The sequence below is a fragment of the Drosophila kikkawai genome, chromosome 3L (genome assembly GCF_030179895.1).
Source record: "Drosophila kikkawai strain 14028-0561.14 chromosome 3L, DkikHiC1v2, whole genome shotgun sequence".
Lineage (NCBI taxonomy): Eukaryota > Metazoa > Arthropoda > Insecta > Diptera > Drosophilidae > Drosophila > Drosophila kikkawai.
The window spans coordinates 2,434,663-2,452,341 of record NC_091730.1 but is presented as its reverse complement, the minus strand read 5'-3'; the positions used below and the strand labels follow the sequence as shown (position 1 = coordinate 2,452,341).

Sequence of the window (17,679 nt, the reverse complement as noted above, 5' to 3'; positions counted from 1 at the left end):
AACTCAGTCATAAGTCTAGGTATAAATCGTATAAATGGAGTTACTACCTTTAATTTCCATTTAATTTCCCCAACTTAAATCTCAGTCACCATAAAAAATCCACTCAAAGCCCTTAAAAGATAATAACAAAATAAACTTTAATTTCGCTAAAACCCATAATTCGCCATCATTAAGTTATTCCGCCAGAATTTATCGCAAAATTCTGAAACTATTTGAAACATTTTATTGTTAGACCTTCAAAAGAGCACAAAGAGCTAAACAAAAGAGAAAAAGAGAGTGAAATGCGGCGAATTCAACACACGAGTTTCCCAGCCCCCTTTTCCTACGAGTTTTCCCGAGCCGAACAGCCCAAGAACCCGACTGATAAAGACTCGTGTGGCCATTCGGGAATCCCCTCTGAAGTCCCCGAAACTTGCGCCACTGGCAGCGGAAAATCAGTTTCAGTTTCTGTTTCAGTTTCAGCGCGACATTGACGGTGAACAACAGAGGCGGAAAAGCGCGTGAAAGTCCAAAGAAAAGTGTTTTGGTGGAAAATGTAAGGCCCAAAAATATACGTGAGACGCGACATTTTGAGACCAGAGTTACTACCAGTGGGTGTGCGCGAGTGTGTGTGTGTGAGTGCGGGCACAATTGGGTCGTAAATTTTGGAAAACGTGTGAAAACGCAGGAAAAGCCTCATTGCCTCATTGCCGGCAGTCGAAAATTGAATGACCTTTTGTCGCTTTTTTGTTGTTACAGTTACTGCCGCCGCCTCAACTGCTGCTGCTGCTACTGTTGTTAATTCTAAAAACGCGCTCGGCACGCGAATATTTTACGACATCGCCCCGAAAATTATATACGATTTCCAAATGAAACAAAACCAAATTACAAAAAATACAAAAAAAAAAAATCCCAGAGTGCGTGTTTGCTGGCCAGAATAAAAGAATGGGAAGCTGCCCGTCTGCGACAAACAAATTATAAAAGTGTTAAACGCCCACACAACGGCCTCCAGCCCCAGGCCCCCTCTCATTAGCAGGCAGCAAATTAAGTTGTTTTATTTTTAGCAGTGCCCCCAAAAATACAAATTAACAAATTATAACAAATACAAAACAAATGCGCAGAGGGACTATCTTTGATCTGCCAGTGAACCGCGTCAAAACACACACCACACACACAACACAAGAATATATCGAACGTTAATACACTTTTCTCTGTGTAATCCAATATTTTTTGGGGCCCCAAGAATGTGACAAAAATTAATAGAAAACACATAAAATATTAACGGGAAACAGCGGTGCGGAAAAGTGGTGGGAAATTTACGACAGATTCAATGCCGCCGCCGATCACAGTGCGTATGCGCAATATGCTGAAAGCTGCCAGAAGAATCGAAAAGCACTTTTGGTTTTCAAAACAAACAGGGAATTTTGGAATACGTTTTTGGTATTTAAATATATTTTTAAAGATTTTTTAAAAAGCAAATTAAGGGCACGTTTAGATATAGAAGATTAGTTAAGTTTCATAGTTTTGTTTAATTTATATTATATGTTTTTATTTGCAGACATTTTTCTCTTTAAAAATATATATAAAATCCTCAAAAAATATGTCTGTTTTTCCCTTTTCCCTATACTCAAGGAACCTCCTTTTATTTTTATCGTATTTATTGTGGTAGCTGCTTAAGGAACTCAACTTTCTTTAAGACAAAAAACTTTCCCTTATTTCGACTGCATTTTGTTGATGAGAAACTTTTCGCCAAGGACAACAGAAGATTGTCAAGTGCCAAGCACTTTGGCTTTTTCGCGTAAGGGAAACTCACAATTGTTGAGGGTATATCAACGTCTTAAGGCCAACCAGCTTATGTGGAATTTCCAGCTGCAATCCCCAAACAAAATGTAATTGTTTCGGTTTCCTTTCATAACCCATAAAATGGGTGAACCTTCCTCAATAAAATATGCATACTCCGGCACAATGAAGCACAAACAATGGCCGGAGGGTAAATTAAGCCCACCCGGAACTAAAGTTGCCTCCTAATCACAGATACTAAGCATTAGAGCAGACACTGGCCCCGGAGCCGAGCAACAAAGTGCAGACGCCAACAATTAAGGGGAGTTTGAGGAGGAAGATGAACGAAGGACCCAGGGCAATGCTAGCCAGGATAATAGCAGTGGAATAGAGGCAGAGTCAGAGCTAGAGCCAGAGCAATTGAGTGCGTTAACACTTTTGAGAGACACTGCTGACGTTGGCAGGAGTCTCAGGCTCAGGCTCACTCTTAGCCAGCGTCTCGGCGAACCCACACACACGCCCTCGTGCCCTCTCTAATTCCATTACGGAAGCAACAGTGACAAGTGGCCGAGGATTCCTTACAGGACTCGGCTGAAGGCACTGTAGAAGGGGGCAACATGTCAGCAGCAGCCACTTGTGATTGAAGTCGCACAGAGCATCAGGCAGAGAGAGAAAATGTAGACAAAAAATACAAGAAATATACTAAAAAATGCAAAGAATATCAAGGATACACGATACCACTTTTTTATTATTTTATAAATATTTTACTATATTTTTTCTGCATCAAAAAATTAAAAAAAAATACTTAAAGATTATTTTCGGGTTAATAAGATATCCAAAGAATATCTAGGAGCAAATCCACAACTTTTATTATTATTTTCTATATATTTTCCTACCTTTTTCTCTCTCTGCATGTTAGCTGCAGTTGAACTCGGACCTTAATCCACTCCCCTGCTCATTAGTCTGTCTGTGTCTTCCCCTCGCCCCTGTGAAGTCTGCAATTAATTAAGTTTTAATTAATTTCACACAGCGAGGGAAAAAATTCCTAGAGAAAGGCAGGGCCATCCTTGAGAACAAACACACACTATTTTCCAGGAGGGCGTGTGAAAAAGGCAATTCCCTGGCAAATGTTTAACAAATTAGATGTGAGGGAAATGCCGAAGTAGCAGCAGAAGTTTTGCCCCCGGGACAGGCGTGCGTTCCAATTGATTGATGCCAAAGTAAATGGATGGCAGCAGGTCTCCGAAAATAGCCACCTTTGGATATATATTCTCATATATCCTACATAAATGGGGGAAAAAAGAGGCGTGACTTGAACAGTTTGCCACATACTCCTCATAATTTTGGGCTCCAGACGAGGGGCGGGTTCCTATTTTCGGATACCAAGACTCACACACACATGCCATCAAAGTTTGGCTTATGAAATATTCAAAAGCAAGCAGCTGACCCAAGACAAAGCCCAACTTTGGGCCAATAACTGATTCTGGTTTATGCATTAACCATAATTAATTGTACGCTGTGAGCTTGAAGAAGAATTTAGTGTTAGGCGTTGCCTCCTCTAATTTTTAGGCTAAACTTTGTTTAAGGAGAGGGTAAAGTTTGTTCCATTTTAAAGAAAAATATCTTTCTTTGAAAAAAGCAATCCATAATTCCTGCTCTTCATTTATTGCTCAACAACAAAAAATCTAGGAAATTTTTTGAGCAAGTTTTAGTCAAAAATCTGGCTTATCAAAGCAGGCAAACAAGCCCAATTTAATCAATTTATGTTCCATAACAGAAGCAGCACAAATGAAATTCCTTTTAAAGCCTTTCAGCCCCCCTCCCAGACGAGTATCAATTTTTTGTTGTTCAGTTTTTGGGTAGGTTCCAGGCGGATGGTAAATAAAAAGAGTCGTTTCATGGAAATGCGAAGCGAGCAGCAGCGGCAACAAAAAAAAATATTATTCCGGCCTAGCAGGAGCCAAAAAGAGCAAATGCATCTGCAACAGCAACAATCGCAGCAGCAGCACCAGCAGCAAAAGCAACAAAAAAGGCGGCAGTAACACCAAGGACGAAAGCAGCAACAAGGACAGTGCAGAAAAAGTTCAACAAACGAACGTTAAAGGATTAAATTGTCTGCCATTGATATTAAGTGTTTTAAATGTCATTGCAAGTGTTTAATTCACGCGAAAAACAGAGAAAGAGAAAGACCTATAGCTACAGAGAGAAAAATTAATTAATTTAATGTTTAAATAATAATAATCTAGAGTTATTATTTAAGAAAGTTATTAAACAATTTAGATATTTAACAAATCAATTTTATTTTATTATAAAGATTTTTTCAAAGAATATTTTCTAATACAATTTATTTTATTAGAATTTGAAAATTTTCTAGAATTTTTTCTATTTATTAATTATTAAAATTCAAATTTTTAAAGATCTATACCAAAAGAGTTTTGTCTTATTTTACTATATTTTTCTTCTTAATAAATCTAAAGCTATTTTAACCTTTTTTTAAATTAGTAAAATTCCTAAATTATCCATAAATAATATCTTTTATAAGACCCCAAAATTTCTCTCTCTGTAGCCACTAGGTCTACTAAAAAACGAGACAAAAAAGCCTAGTGTGTAGTGTGTGAATGAGGGAAATCAAAACAAAAATATATATCTTCCCCAGAGATTGCCATAGATCAAAGCCTCGAAAAGCAAACAAAGTGCGAACTGATAGCACACAAAACAAACCTGATAAAGTGCTACAAAAAAAAGGTAATAAAAGCGGAATACAGGGAGGAGCTCAGAGGACTGCAATAAGGAGAAGGAGTTGGGTCATCGCAACATGTTGACCCTGTGGACGGCACTTTTTTGCTGCCTGACGGGTAAGTTCGAGCTTTTATTCTACTTTCCACCTACAGAATTTCCCCCCTAGTATATCCCATATTCCGTATCCTGCTTAAGCATGCATAAGATTATCAGCAATATATATGTATATATATGTACATGTGCCTATATGGGAGCCCCCCCTTACCCGCCTCAAGGTTGTTATTGTTGCTGCCGCACGCTGAATCCTTTTAAAAACATTTGTGGTTCGGGCTGCGAAAATCCTGATTTATGTTTCTGCCTGCTGCGTTGTCCTTGCAGTCCTGTGCCGCTGTTCTGTTCTGACATGGCCACTGCCAACCGCAGCAGGACCAGAGCACAGAGAAAGTGGAAAAGCAATGGGTTACACCAAGAGAAAAAATCAACTTTAAGTGCCTTAAAATGTAATATATAATTAATATAATTTATGAATATTTATCTTAATTTATACTAAATTACATTGCTCGGGAAAATCTTCTTTCATCACTTTTATCTTAAATTTTTCCCTGTGTAAAAATTCAAGAGAGCGACATGGTGCCAGGGCAAACAAATGCGGTCGCTTGCTGGTCGCTTGGGGTCGTTTTTAAGGGCATATCGCATAACAGCAGCAGCTCCAATGAGGAATGAACAGTGTGGGGGGTTATGGGGTTAAGGATTGCTGCTGTCGTGGAATGGCTGGCTTGGGGGTTAAGGCCAAGAGGTGGCGGTGTCACTGCACTTTAAATTTTAAACGCGCCAACCAAGCACAAACACACAAATTGCTTTCTACACATAATTATGCATAATTGAAAAGTGTAATTATGCCCGAGACTCACTCGGTGACTTTATGAGCCGCAAACTGTAAGCTCAATCAGGCGAACAGCAACAGGCTCGGCGCAATGTTTATGAGTAGCAAAAGTCCTTTTAATTGCGTGCCTGCCAAGAGCAATAAAAAAAGGAGAGGAGGCTAAAAAAAAATACCAAGGAGTCCTGCAGGCTTCCCTTGCCCTGGTCTTTACCTACTCCTTCAGCCTGGCACAGCCAGACTTTGGCACAAAGGACGACAAGTTGAAGGGGCTTTCTTGAAAATGAAATAGAAGGAGAAATCCTTCTATGACACATTTGAACCCATCTCTAAATTATGTCAAGAAATTAATGTTTCAAAAGACTCATATTACAAAATTCATTAATGGCAACAGAGTGATACATCAGCAGGTAAAAAGGGGAGAGTGAACTTTCCTTTTGAAATGTAAAATATGTGGAGTGAAGGTGTAGGGATGAGAGGTTACTATAATAGAATATAGGTAATATAAATAATATAAAACATATAAATATAAATATATATAAATATATAAAGATATATAAATTAATATAAAAATTTATAAAAATATAACAAAATATAATAAATCAATAAAAAGTATTAACAACATTTTAAATTGTTCTGATATAATTTTTTTGATAAAGTAAACATTTGTATGTTTGACAAAATATATAAAGTATATAAAAATATATATCATATTAACTTAAATTATGCAAAATTACATAAAATATCTAATCTCTTTGGCAAATATTGAACTACGATGGGAAATATTTGAAGAAACCCTAACAAATATCAGATTTAAATAATTTGTAAATAGTAAATACTAATATAGAATTAATAAATATATTTCAATTATCTCAGAGTAGGCTTAATAATATTTAAAAATATATTTCCCCACCCATTATGATCTTAATAAATGTAGGTTATACTTCTATACTTTTCACACTCGATGTCACATTCCTAAGCTGGCTCATGAAAAGCCAGGAATAGGGCGGAAAACTTATCGATCCCGACACCATACATAACATGTACCTGTGTCCTTTGCCATCCATCCTTGTCTGCTTATTGCTTCACCATTCCGCTTCAACTCAACTTGGCCATTGTTTTGTGTCCTTTGTTAGGGCTTTAGCTCCTGCTCCTGCTCCTGCCACCGGCTGCCATGTGTTTTTATTGCATTAATTTTTATGGTCGCCTGCTTTTGTTGTTTGTTGTTTCTTAGTTATTGTTGTTGCTGTTGTTGCTGTTGCTTCTGGGGTTTTGTTTTACCGTTACCGTTGACTGCCTTTGTTTTACTTTGTTGCGTATGCCCCAAAGTAATAAAGCGAATTGGTTTTTCCTCAAATAATTTCCATTTTAAATCCAGTTGGCAAATCCCCGTCCACTTTTCCACGCTTTCCATTTTACATCTTCAGTTTTCTGTTTGGGTTTTTCTTTTTTCCGCATGTTGTTCAAGCTTGTGTTGTGGGCGCTAAGCAAAAGTGGCTCAATTTTCTTGAATAAAATTGTTTCGAAAGTTTTTCGCCGAGATTTGTTGTCGTTTGCCAAAAAGTGGCAAGTGGCATTTGCAATTGTTTCTCTTGCGCTTATCCCTTATATATGTATGTATATATAGAGACACTTGAATTTTCCAAACGGAAAAGCCTCACCCGATTTCCATGTACTGTCAGTTGTCAAAGGAGGCCTCAAAATTTAATTGAAATTTAGTGTAAACACAATGACAGGCAGTCGATTATCCTGCTACTGCGGCTCCTAACAGCTCCTGCTCCTGCTCCAGATTCCTTTTCCGTTTTCCTGCTCACACACATACACACAGTCTAAATATATATATACATGTGTACAGGAAGAAACAATACATCATATTGCTTTATGGGTTTTGTATTTATTTAATGTTTAGTGGAAGTTGTTTGCTAAGAGCTGGGTTATTCGAAGGCTAATTTAAATCATAGTTAAGGCACTATAAATATTATATAAAATGGTAAATAATCTTAGTTCTTAGACTGCTTTAGTTTTTTAAGAATTAAGAAAAGTTTTTAATACCTTAAAATATAAATAATGAGGCGAAAGTTGGATGGATGCTAAGATAAGATGCCACAAAGTTAGCAGAAAATTCATTCTGAAGAAGGAAAATATGTTTAATAATTTAATATATTATAAAATATTCTTTAAAATTAAAAAAAGGGATTCAAACTACTTATAAATAAAGAAAAAAGCATTCTTTAATTTTAAAATTAATATTTTATATGATTTATTATTTTTTAAGGAACATTTTCTTAGCTAAGAAACTTTAAACAAATATGTCTTGTCGTTCTATTTCTTTATTATCTAAAAATATATTTAAAAATATAAATATATTTAAAAATATATTTTTTAAGTTTTAAAATATATTACAAAATATATATTTAAAAATATGTATAATATATATATTAAATATATTTAAAAATACATTTTTAAAATTTAAAAATATTTTTTTTAATGTAAATTCAACTCACATTTTTCTCTAAATCAAAATTAAATTTTCTTTTATTCCAAATTCCTTTTTATATATATTTTTTCTGCGTGTATTATTCGCTATATTTCCCGGGAAAATCCTTTAGCGCGCAAATCCTGTCAACTTTGGCTTGACTTTCCAATTTGCCATCGTTCGCCCCTTGTATGTGTCAAAAAACTTGGAATCGAGCCCTTCGGTTACCCCAACCCCCCTTCTGACTCCCCTCCCCCCCTTAACCCTCGACAGTACATAACATTTCACACGTGTCACTGAGCAGTGAGTTGTTGGCTGTCAAGATGCCACAGCCCCTCAATCCGGCGATCCTGCCAGGGAGCCTCCTGCAGTCCTGCGAACCTCCAAGCGGGAATCCTAACCCCGGCTGCCAAGACAACCAAGGAAACATCGGAAAATTGTATCGGGCCTGTATTAACATTCACTCACCACCACGCCCCCATTTTCTAAACCAACCCTCCCTCCCCCCGCAAATTGTTTGCCTATTTGCTTTGTGCATATGGAAATGAAATGGCAAACAAGAATGGGAGCTGAAGTGGAGCAAAGAAAAGTCAGGAGAAAATTACGTTGACACAGGCAAACTCTCACACACATGCGCTGCAGAGGGAAGTAAAAAAAAAAGGGAAATAAACTTAGCCAATTGGCCGGGGCAGCAGACATTTTTCCCCCGTTTTCCACTGACTTTTCTTTGCTTCTAGTCACAGCAACAGTTTAATGCAATTATTTACTGTCTCTTCTGTGATGTGATTTATTAAAAAATGTAAGAAAGTCAACGGGAGAGGGGGAGGAGGGGGGAATGTAAGTTACTTGGGGGAGATATTGAGGCAAATAAATCAGCAAAGGACTTAAAAATATATTAATCTATATAAAAGAGTCAAATAAGTAATATAACAACTGGAATTATGTAGTTGGTTATACTCTTTAAAGGCTTAAAAATGTATAATTAGTTAAATAAAAACATCATATAATTATTATAATAATATTATAAATTCTGTAAGAGATTTTCAGGGTACAAAAACCTTAGAAAACGTTAATAATATAATAAATAAATACATTTTCAAGGATTTAAAAATATTTAAATCTATATTAAAATGTCTTATAAGTAATATTACCACTAGAATTATTACTTAAGTATAAACTTTAATGATTTAAAAATATATTTAATCTTAAAAATTCGTTTACACTGTTTTTAGTTAGAATTTTTAATCTGCAAATATACTATTATCTTTAATAAATAACTAAATAAATAAATAAACTCTCCACAAGCTCTTTTGATCAATTAACTAATTTCCTAATCCTGCTAAAATATTCCTGTAATAATTTCATTTAAACTAATAATCATAATCCCTTATTATATAAAGCTTAAAACTCCTTGTAACCAAAATTACAAACTAATTTACTGGCAATAATTCAAATAACCCAAAATGATGTCCCTGCAGGATTTTCAAACTGCCAGGCAGCTGATAAAGTATTAAGTGCCCTTTCTGCATTACATTAAATGGATTACAAATCATTGAAATGTTAAACAAAATGGGGATTTTCGGGAATGCAGGCATTCAATTATGATTATGGCTTCCAGATAGTTGGCTTAATTAAAACGAAAAGGGTGTGAAAGGGTGTAAATTACATATCTGAGGAATATATATGTTAAACAACCTCAACCCCTGGGTATAAATAGTAATAATTGCAGCTGTTTGCAGATTAAAGAATTCCTTTTCCCCCTTTTCCTGTGGATCATAATCGCTTTGATTAACGATCTTCCATATTTTAAATCGTGAAACTGGAAACTCGTTGGCACGCGCCAGATTAACCCTTTCTCGCCAAACGCCGCCAATTGCCACCCAGAGCGTTGATTGCCCCTTTTTAACCCTTTTTTAAATGGGGAAACGCAACTTGAAAAATTCCAGAACTCCTCGTGTCCTGCCCTTTTTGGGTTGGCAGTTCATTTGAATTGTTTTTGTTCGTATCCCTTGTAATAGGGTTGCCTATTTTCAATTCCTCGACGTTCATTTCTTTATTTTGCTTATCGGGAGAGCAGCAAAAGAGCCCCAAGAAAAAGCTGAGGGGAAAAAAAATAAAAGCGAATAGGAGCATGAACAAATTGTTTACGGATGTGTTTGCGACCCGCTCCTTTGGAACAACAACTACAGCAACAAAAAACAAGGAACACAAGAATATATATATATAGGGAAACAGAAAGAAAACCCCAAAAACCCGTAGAGGATGTAGCAAAAATTCATAACAAACTACATTTCATGGCATTGTGTCAGTCGTAGTTTTGTGCACTGAAACCAAAGCTATTCAAGGGGAAAGTTATTGATTTTTATATATTATATATATTTTTTTACAAGTTTTAAGTTATTCAAATAGAAAATATATAATTATTTAAATTCAAAATCTATCAAATGCAATTCTAGAAAATATCTTAGCTCATAATTCTCATAAATTGTATATTTTTCTTTTCTAAACCACATTTTCTCTCACTGTTTCTCATTCTATCTTTGTGTTTGTGCTGAGGAAATTCACTTGACTTTTGGCTACCATTTTTTCTTGGCTTCTTCGGCTGCTGCTGCTACTGCTGCTGAGGTTGAAACTGGCAAACTGGCGGCATAAATAAGCTCTGGGCCAGACCAGGCCAACTGTAAGTCCGACTGCTGCTGCAGTTGTCGCCGTTCTGGGCCAACAATGGCTGATGTTGCCAATAGGTAACACACACAGAAAACATCACAACCATTACTACCACTACAGGCACTTATTTATGGCTATTTGTCGGCGGAGTTGGCCAGAACTTTCATGGCATCTTTATGGCTCGTTACTGTATGCATATCGCAGCACAAAGTTTTCAACTTTAAAGTCAACAGATTCCGAGTCACAAAAATAAAAACACATTTTGCCCAAGTTTACTTAGCCAGTTTCTTACTTGGTCTTTACTTAAGCTCTTCGAGCCAAGTTTGCTGCACTGCACAAAAAGAAAAAGATTGATTGAGATGGATGGTTTAACAGGGGAGGGGAAAAAGTAAATAGAGGTTATGGAAAAGGGGTATGTATGAAAAATATACAAAAACAACTTGAAATTTAAGAAGATTATAATATAACTAAAATACTAGAGACTTTCTGCATTGCCTTGGCAATAAGTGTTGAACAAACATTTCAATTTCCAACTTATTTATTGCCTCTTTAATCCCATCGATGAAGCACTTGAAAATCATCTAAGAAATATTCCACATTTTTCCAGCACATTTACAAGTACATGCCATATGTCTGCGGCACGTTCAAAGCCAATTCAAGCCGATTGTTGACATAATTGCCAACAACAGAGACATGCAGGCTGGCAGGCTGGCAGGACAAACATGCTCTCGATCCTGGCTGGATTTTATTATTTCGCTAAATTGATTTTGAATTTAGTTCAATGTTTATGGTCAAATGATTTCATTTTTGTGTCAGTGCCGCCAGTGGGTGGTAGAAAGGTTGGCTATAAGAATACATATATATATATACCCATAGGTGCCGCCTCAATTTTTGCCCTTTGTCTAACTTATAAATCATTTGTGCGACGATGCGTAAGCAAACGGCCCAAAGAGCTTTAAGAGGCGGCCACCCGAGGGATAATCCCGATCCCGTAGCCCAAAAATAAATATGTGAAACGAGGTAAAAATGAAAAGCGATGCCCCGAAAGTAATCCCCCAATCGATTTACACAAAAAAAAAATTGTATAGAGGTGAAAAAGAAAAGCGAGACTCGAGGCGAGACTCATTCAATGAGTTTCCGTTCGCCATTTGGTGACTTTGAGCGAGGTTCCCTTTTTTGCATGTGGGTCTCCTCCTCCTCCTCCCTTTTGGGTGGGGGGGCAAGTCTCCGGTGTCGGGGAGTGTATATACATTTTTTATATATTTCATATCCATTAAGTTCAAAGCGAAAGATGTGTCCGGACAGGCGGCAAAGGCAACGGAAGCATCTAATGTATTGGCTCCCGACTCCACTTGGGTGCTGCTGGGGGATGCTGCTGCTGCTCCTAGTGGGCCCCTCCTGGATTGCCCAGCCCTGTGCTCTGCCCGAGAACGTTGAAATTTCAATTACTCAAGCAAAATGATAAATGAACTTGTAGCCGCAAATTTTTGCTTTTGTCTCGGCCACCTTCTCCTCAGTCCTCCTAAAACCAAAAGCCATTATGAAGACAGCCCACTAAGTGTGTGGGCGTGGCCAACATGTGTGTATTGTATGGTGTGTGTGTGTAGTGTAGTGTGTAGTGTGTAGTGTATAGTGAAACTTTTGCCAGTTCTCCATTCTTTGACAGTTTTTCGCACCAAGTATATAGCCAGGCATAGTGGCTCATTAAACTTGGGCAACACTCTGGCCAGAAATGTCACAAAAACAAGTCCTAAATAAAGTGATATTTTTGGGGGGAGAATTAGGACATTTTAAGAAAGAAAAGACAAGTCATTTGGTTACTTTTTATAATTAAAAGTTGAGTAATAATATAGTTTAAGAATATTTACATTTAAAATGTAAACTTAGCCCAGTTATTGTCTTCTAAAGTAAAGGGTTCTTCTTACTCTTTGGTGTTTCTATTAATTTCTATTCTTTTCTTTTTAAAAAAATATTTAAAATTACAAGTACTTTACATAATTTAATACAAATACTTCCTCTCCAAGAAACTTCCTTAATTTCCCTCCCATCCGTGTTACTTTTCACAGTTGAATACGCCTCAAGAGCTGGCTTTTCCAAAGCACTGTGTGCCTCGAATAAACACTGGTAGAGTTCTAGGAGTGTGGAAAAGCCAGTCCAGTTCCTAGTTTATTTTAATAATATTTGCCTGGCCTGCAGATCGAGCTGTCGTGACTGCAGTTGGAGCTACATAGAAGCTATATATAAGCATATAAACACAAAGTCGTAGTAGAGTCGCTGCTGTGCAGTTGCAGCTGAAGTCGCACGCTGCACTTAATTAGCAGCTGAAATATGTGCAGCATGTCGGCGGCAATTGAGTTAATTAAATAAGCTGGCATGACAACTGCTACACTAGAGCGACTTCATTAGGTCCGAGCCACACATGATGGCTGTATCAGGACAGGCGCCAAGGAAGCCACCCACGTAACCACTTGGCACCCACTTCAATGGCCGTTGAGAATGCATTCATTCGGCGGCTCAAATACAGTTAGCAGTTTCTAGGACTCTCGTCAATAATCAGGTGTTGTTTTGTTCAATGTGGTTTTCCTAGCTGCACTTGGAGAAATTATAGGAAATATTTATTCTAGGAAAGGAAGCTGAAAAGATCTTAATAAGATCATAACAGGAGCTTAAAAACCTTTAAGATCTTAGGAAACCTTATGGAAAAAATCTAAAAAATCTAAAATTTTCTTTATAAATTTCTAAAATATTTTTTTTATTATATTATATTATTATAAAATTCTAAAATATTTGTATATCATATCTAGTTGTTTTTAGAATACTTTTCCTCTACCGTGTAGACTTTCTATGGCTCCACATTCTCACTCAGGCATTCTAAAGCCTCTTCGACATCAACTTAATTGCATTTCATTCATACCTAAGTAACCAACCAGTGGGAGCAAGAGGGAAAGAGAGTGCACAGAAGGTGGCAGTAATAGTGTGAAGTTTTATTTCCCTTCAATGCCATTTCCCAACAGCTCCAGCGAAATGCTTCAAAATAAAATAAAAAACAAAAGCGAGACAAAAAGTGGAACGAGGAAAGGGCAAAGACTCTGTAATGACTTGGAAAAATATATATTTATAAATAATATATATCTTAAATATATACAGAAAAGTCAGACAGATTTTAAACAAGTAGAAAACTCATATTGAAAAACTTTAAAATAATTTTAAAAATAGTTTTTATACATTTTACACATTTAAACTTTTGAAAATTAAATTCTAAAATGTGTACTTTAATGTACTTTAAATTTTAAATTTCTGTTTGGTTGTTTTGAATTTACTAGATTTTATTAACCAGAAAAATTATACATTTTTTGTTTTTTTATGTCACAAATAATACAAAATGTGGAATAAATCCCAGCAAAAACCTTATATTAAAATCTCATCATCCTAAAAAATTCCTAGTTTTCTGATGAATATAGAAATATCTCATGCTTACAAATCATTTCGTAGTGAATATACCCCATTTTATACCTTTTCGAGTGGATAAAGTGGAGACGGAATCCAGAATGCAATACCAAGTGGCTGCTGCTGGGTGTTGGTAGAGCCACGCCGCGAATTCGCGGGATAGTGTGGGTGGTTGGGTGAGCCAGGAGTGGTGCTCGTGTGTGGGGGAGGCTGCCAAAGGAGCACCGAAGTGCGAAAAAGAGGGAAGCTACCAGAGGAAAGCGAACAATGGGTGCATTGAGCGCGGCAAGTGCGAAAAAAATGAACAACTTAAGCCGTTTGGCTTTTGTTACTGCTGCCTTAGATTTTCATTCCCATTTTCCGCATGCCATTTTCCCCCTATCCCTATTTTCCATTTTAACCAAAGTTTGCACTACAAAATGCTAGCCGGAAAATCAAATGAGTAGATATTCCAAGGGAGAAAATCAAATGAGTAGATATTACTAGCTGGAAAAGTCAGAAAGGAAATTGAAGTTGGGAAAATCATTGATGATAAGGCTTTTCTAGGGGAACTTTTAAAAGATTCTTTGATATTTGTAGGGTTTTTTTTGGTTAAATGTTATTATTAAATTATTTTCTCAGCGAGTTTTTGTTATTTCCCATCACAAAATTATTTTCCCAAAGATATAAAAATTTTAAAAATTTTTGTAGTTTTCAAGAAGAACTTTTTGGATAGAATTTCTTAGTTTAAAAATGAATTTTTAACTTGTCTTCCAAGCAAACCCCTCGAAATGTATCTTTTTAGCCCTGACTACCCACTGTTTTGACCATTTTCCTAGATCTTCACCCCTTTGTCCTTTGGCTCTCTCTAAATGCTGCTCGGACATTCCAATCGCTCTTGCCTTTTTGGCCTGCGGCAATGGCGGTGTGGCTAAAATTGAGACGTCACCGCCAACACACAGCAAACGGAATGGAATAAAGGGGCAAACACTAAAAAAAAAAAAAAACGAGGAAGTAGCAGATGGAGATGAAAAAAGCAAAGCGGGGAAAAAAGAGAGTAAACTTGGTTAATTGAATTGTTCGCTGCATGGCTTCAATTGCAGGCGGTTTTTCCCCGATTTCCACGTACCACGAATGGTCAATGGTTTTTGGCAGAGGAAGGACAGCTCCTACCATATCTATTTGAAGCATTTTGGTGTTTGGCACGTTCTCCGCTTATCTCTCACCCAGTGTTTATGTGTCGGCATCCAAAACATGTTATGTAAACACTTACGACCGCACATCTGCCGCCTGCTATACTCTGCTCCTCCTCTGCTGTTGTCGCTGGTTTTATTAATACAAATATTAATTTTTGCGGCGCTGCATGTGGCAGCTTTGTTTACACTGACGCCATGCCGTTGCCGAAACAACCATAAAATCCAAACCCCAACCCCACCACCCAGAGCTGTTGTACATCATTAAGGCAACGCACTTCAATTTGCATGAACAAAGCCAGTCCCTTTCCCAGAATAATGTTACCCACAAAGACTATGCCTGGCTATGGCCACCCCTCTCCTAAGTGACCTTGACTATAGCTTCATTTTGGTTCTGGGTTCTGAATAACTTAAACGAGGAAGAGGCAACTTTTGAGGAATGCATCTCAGAGTTGATGAACAATGTCCATCAGAGGCAGGCTCTAGATGAGATGCACTAAGAGAAACTGCTACCATTAAAATATAAATAATATTATCAAATAATAAACATTCAAGGCAAGTCAGGACAAACAGCTTTCCAAGTAAAATAAACTCCTGTTAAGAGGATTAACATGCCTTTTGGCAATGTTTCTGCAAGGTCCTTACATCAATATTAAAACAATCTTGCGTCCAGTTTTTCCCCAATGTGAATTCGCACCTGAAAAACAGAGACTCTGACTGACCCTCCCACCTGACCCATTTCAAGGCTGCCCCAAAAAAAGTAGAAAGGCGAAAGGATGTGAAAGGAGAGCTGATGTGCAGCGAAGCAGGCAGAAGGCCAAACAAACCAGGAAAAGTGGAATCCCATTGGGGTACATTAGCTTTGTGGAAAACTTTGAGGGAAAAAACTTTGTGCGGTTCTCTACGAGCCCCAAATAGGGGTTGTCTTTAATCTTAGGATAGTTTAGCCAAGTTCTCACAGAAATCAAACAATTTTCTTACTTACTTGTGTGACTCCTTATCCATTTTCTAGGCCGTAAGAGTATGGGAAAAATTTCATTTTGTTGTGGCCGAATTTTCTGCCTCGGCGAAGATGTTGGTTCTTGAGAATTGTATTGTGCCAGAGCATCCTGCGGGGCATCCTGTGGATGTAGCTGAGGTTGGTCCAGGGACCAATACCAAACTGCAGCAGGTCTCAGCAGACGGAGTGCGGCAATTGCTCGCCTGCTTGGCCATATACTTTTTGCACTGAAAGAAAAGTAAAAAGTAGCTTTTACATTTTTTCAATAAATTTTTATAACATTTTAAACTTTGATTTAGTATTTAAGCTAAAATATATTTCCTTAAAAACATAATAAGTATTTTTTTTTTTTTTAATTATTCGTCCACTCAAGTAACTCCAAATTTTTCTTGTGCCCTTGCCAGCCGAGAGAGCTTGGCAAATATTTTCTTAATTAGTTGCTGCCAAGGCTTTCCCGGCTCACACACAAAAAATACAACAAAAAAGTTCCCCGAGAAATGGTGGAAAATACCAGGAAAAAGGGGTTGAGTTGGTCAGTTGTCAAGTGTGAAAAATTGCAGCTCAAATTGCAGTACAAAATGGCTTCAAGCGCTCGTTAAAAGTCACGCACAGCACGCAGAGGGTGAAAATGTTTTCAAAATTTATGCGTATGAAAAGCAGAAATTATATTAATTACAACTGCCAGTGGTAACATGAAAATGCAGCAGAAACATCGTCACCAAGTGGTTAAGCCATACTTGACTTTGGACCAAGAAGGACCCCCCACTGTGAGGACATAAAAATTGCATAAAATTTGCATGTCAAAAGTGCGTCTCGAGTTCCCCATTTTCCCCCCTCGACGACCATCATCAGCGTTGTTTAGCAAGCATTTGGGGAATTTACTTTCGCTGCGCTGCAAATTCGCAATCAACATAACAATTATGCCAACGCAGAAGGGGGGCGTCTGGGTTGAAATATATATAAACTTGTACTTGTATTTACTGGCTCTGGCATATGCTGCTTTATAGTGCAGTCAAATTTAAAGATCAGGCGGCTAATTAGGGTACACAAAGTGTACAGAGTGTATACACTGACGGGATCCCCATCATTATTGTCTGTGCCACAATCAGATAAGCGGAGCGTAGCTCTGCGAATTTAATGAGCAGCCTCCACCGTATCACCCAAGTGCTGGGTGACGCCTGGCTGGTGCTCTTCCTGGGAAAATCACAAAATCAGTTGGCAAGAAATCACGGCAGACAACAGGGAGGTCGGAGGAGGAGGGATGAGAATGAAGGGGGGCTAAAACCGCGGCGACAACATCGAAACAAAGACAACGACAACGGCGACATCAAGCTGGCAGTGTTTGCCAGGGAATTGTGTTTTTTTTGGGGTGAAATTGTTGTGCGAGTGTGTGTTTTTCTGTGCACTAACAGAAAAAACACATGTTCAAAAATATTCACAGACATCAATCAGGTTGTAGGAAAAAATAAATGTCTGGGAAATTAAAAAGTCTGCTGGGGAGATGTTAATTTTAGTAACAAATTTGGATATTCAGGATTTG

General features: G+C 37.4%; 1 protein-coding gene across 2 annotated transcripts in view; it reads left to right on the top strand.

Annotated features, from left to right (window-relative positions):
* The first annotated feature begins 390 nt into the window (after nucleotides 1-390).
* The window catches only part of dpr10 (defective proboscis extension response 10), a 44,630-nt gene continuing 27,341 nt past the window's right edge, over nucleotides 391-17,679 (top strand). Inside the window, exons 1-2 of one of the 2 annotated variants that reach the window (XM_017162428.3) lie at nucleotides 391-535; nucleotides 4,415-4,613. In XM_017162428.3, the coding sequence (XP_017017917.1) occupies nucleotides 4,574-4,613 (40 nt within the window). In that variant the 5' untranslated portion in view covers nucleotides 391-535; nucleotides 4,415-4,573. The remainder of the gene's footprint in view (nucleotides 536-4,414; nucleotides 4,614-17,679) is intronic. The other variant, XM_017162430.2, reaches the window with a different exon arrangement.